Genomic DNA, 2,711 nt, shown 5'->3' with positions numbered 1-2,711 from the left:
ATTTTTATTAATTAGTACATCACATGAGAAGAATATTAGTAAATTTTTCCAAATTTTTAGAAATTTATTTGAGGCATTAAAAATTGGTAGAAGTTATAAAAGTATGTTTTTATAATTTTAATTAAATATTAGCTTATGATTTTTAGATAAACTAATTAAAACGAGTTGTTAGTCAGCTCTAATTTACTCATGAAAATATTTAAATTTTTAAATCTCTCTTGTAGATTTAAAAATAATCGAAGTTAAATAAAAATCACGGACACACACTTACGTGACCTCGTTCGGAGCGAGTAGAACGGGCCCTGTCCGTCTGAGCCACCAACCAAACACACAACAAGACTAAAAACTTGGATGAGGCGATTCCATCCGGCCTGGTACGGTGAACCAAACACTACCTAGCTGAACATACTCCGAGTTGCTGATAAGCAGATCGCTGTTCACCTGCATAGCACCTGGGGGCGGATTTGCTCCCGGAGCACCGCAAGCACATCGGCAAATCTCACGACTCCGACGAGCGCGCCGCTGGCCTCGTCGACGACCCAAACGTATCCGACTCGGTGCGCGAGCGCCTGGGCCATGACGGCCACCAGCGAGCTCATGGCATGGCATGCCACCACGTCTTCCGTCGACCGCCACCCGAAGCTCCCCGAAGACACCCTACTTGGCCGCCGTGCGCATCCGATCGGCGAGTCCTCGTCGGACGATGTCGACGACGGGGACAAAGGCAGAGAGGCGGCGTCCCCAGTGTCCATGAGCTCGGCCATGGCTTCGAGACCTCTGTCCTTGAGTCGGGCTCTGATGGCGCAAAGCAAGAACTCCGGTGGTGTGTGCGATAGAGAGCAGTAAATGTACGTCATGACGTTGCCAGCAGAGAGCGCGGCTAGGGCAGCGAAGACCGACTGGACGTCACACGAGCCGAGCACGCCGGGGCAGATCTCACCGATCAACGCGTTGTCGTCGGCGACGACGGCCACGGCCGTGCCGTCCGAGATGGCTCTCCGCAGGAGGGGGATCACGTCGAGCCCGTCGTCGTCGACGTGGACAGCGTGCACGTCGCGTCGGACGAGGCCGAGGGAGGCGACGGTGAGAAAGGCGATGTGGGAGAAGTGGGAGATGGAGCCGAACAGGTGACGAACGATGTCCTCTCGCGTCAACACGCAGCAGTCGGCTGCCGCGGCGGCATCGGAGGAGGGAACATAGTGATGCTTCCTGCGGGTGCGCGTGTGCAGAGAAACGAGCAGACCTTGACAGCCGTCGGCCAGCAACACGTCAATGGCGTCAAGCAGGCTGCAAAGTCGGAACAAACAGTTCAGGCTTTGTCGTACCCTCGCATGCGACGACTGAGAAAGACAGTTCCGAACAAAACAAGAATCAGAAGTGACGGTGCGGCGGCTATCACGCACATACCTTGTCTGAGGGTCCACTCGGCGGGCGACGCTGCCGTGGTCGCCACCAACCGCGGCCGCGATTGCAGACACGGGCCGGGCGAGCGCGGCCGCGGGGTCCGTCAGGTTTCCCGTGTCGCTGCAGACGTAGCAGAGGATGTCCGCGACGCTGACCTTCACGTACACCGTGGCTGCTCCCCTCTTCGCGCGGGAGGCCGGTTCAGCGTCCACGAAGACGAAGGGGTCGGCTCCGGCGCGGAGCTTGGCGAGCGCGACCGCGACGGGAGTGGACGGCGGCAGCGTGAGCACCCTGGGCCTGCCGATGCAGAGGTCGGAGACGACGTGGGACAGGAGGCTCACCGCCATGCTCTCGCCGCGTTGTACTTAAAAGTCACAGCTGCACACCTCACTCGGGATCGGATCGGAATACCACTGCTGCGCGTAGATAACGTGTGTGCTCGTGCAAGCGTGGGCTGTTCGAGAGCCGATATGCCAGTGAAGGCTATTTATAAGTAGCAGGGTTAGAGCAGATAATGCGCTGATGTGGTGCCCGGTGAGCAGCGAGCCATAATTTTACCACCTGAATGGTTGAAATTTTACCACGCATATAAAAAGAAATAATTTACCATGACGCCCATCTGAATCGAGGTTAATTCTCTCACGATCTGTCAGAGACGACGGTTAACACTGTTGACAGTTGAGACTGATCAGTTGCATGCTGTCGATTGTCACACTACAGTACCGGGTAAACACACTCATGTTTCAATTTTCAACCATGCACCGATGCACGTGGTCTCATACAGATACATACAAGCTACTAGTACTTCAATATGCTTTGTTTTCAGAATTACAGCCTAGGTAGGAGTTGTACTATTTCAAATTCGTTTTTTCCTGATGTGTACGTTACATGAGGCACATGGTTGAACTTGTTCGCCACGGCCAGATGCGCCGTTCGGTTCAGACAGAGATGCGCCTTGTCCCCGACAATAGCATTACTATATATTTTTCGAGAGGAGTACAGCTCCTGCACCACGCACACTCCATGATGCAGCCAACAGCCCGTGGTCTCGACTCTCGAACACGTCGGCGCGCCATGCGCGAACAGGTTGGCGCGCCGTACGTATCGAGACGGCCAATGGCAGATCACATGGCGGCAGTTGGGGTATCGCTACGCGATGCCTTTATCACCACCTCGGTTCCGTCTCACGCGGCCATGCCCCCTTGTGATCGTAGGTAGCCAGCACGTGGTCCCACGCTTATCACCTTCCATGGAACTTCGTGTTAGACATGGATCCTCTGCAGTGGACAGTGGTACTGCGAGAGTCG

At 54.6% G+C, this 2,711-nt stretch overlaps 1 protein-coding gene across 1 annotated transcript; it reads right to left on the bottom strand.

Annotated features, from left to right (window-relative positions):
• Positions 1 to 242: 242 nt before the first annotated feature.
• LOC133917616 (CBS domain-containing protein CBSX5-like) lies at positions 243 to 1,840 on the bottom strand. Its single transcript, XM_062361493.1, has 2 exons — positions 1,408 to 1,840; positions 243 to 1,287 (listed from the first exon to the last, which is right to left on the bottom strand). The coding sequence occupies exons 1-2, from the start codon at positions 1,749 to 1,751 to the stop codon at positions 438 to 440; spliced, it is 1,194 nt and encodes a 397-aa protein (XP_062217477.1). The 5' UTR covers positions 1,752 to 1,840; the 3' UTR covers positions 243 to 437.
• Positions 1,841 to 2,711: the final 871 nt, after the last annotated feature.

The sequence above is a fragment of the Phragmites australis genome, chromosome 5 (genome assembly GCF_958298935.1).
Source record: "Phragmites australis chromosome 5, lpPhrAust1.1, whole genome shotgun sequence".
Lineage (NCBI taxonomy): Eukaryota > Viridiplantae > Streptophyta > Magnoliopsida > Poales > Poaceae > Phragmites > Phragmites australis.
This window is presented reverse-complemented; position numbering and strand designations above follow the sequence as displayed.

Excerpts from the sequence above, each read along its gene's own strand:
- LOC133917616 (XM_062361493.1), bottom strand. The coding sequence starts at position 1,751 with ATGGCGGTGAGCCTCCTGTCCCACGTCGTCTCCGACCTCTGCATCGGC. Across the intron at positions 1,288-1,407 it reads CGAGTGGACCCTCAGACAAG|CCTGCTTGACGCCATTGACG; the intron begins GTATGTGCGTGA and ends CCGACTTTGCAG.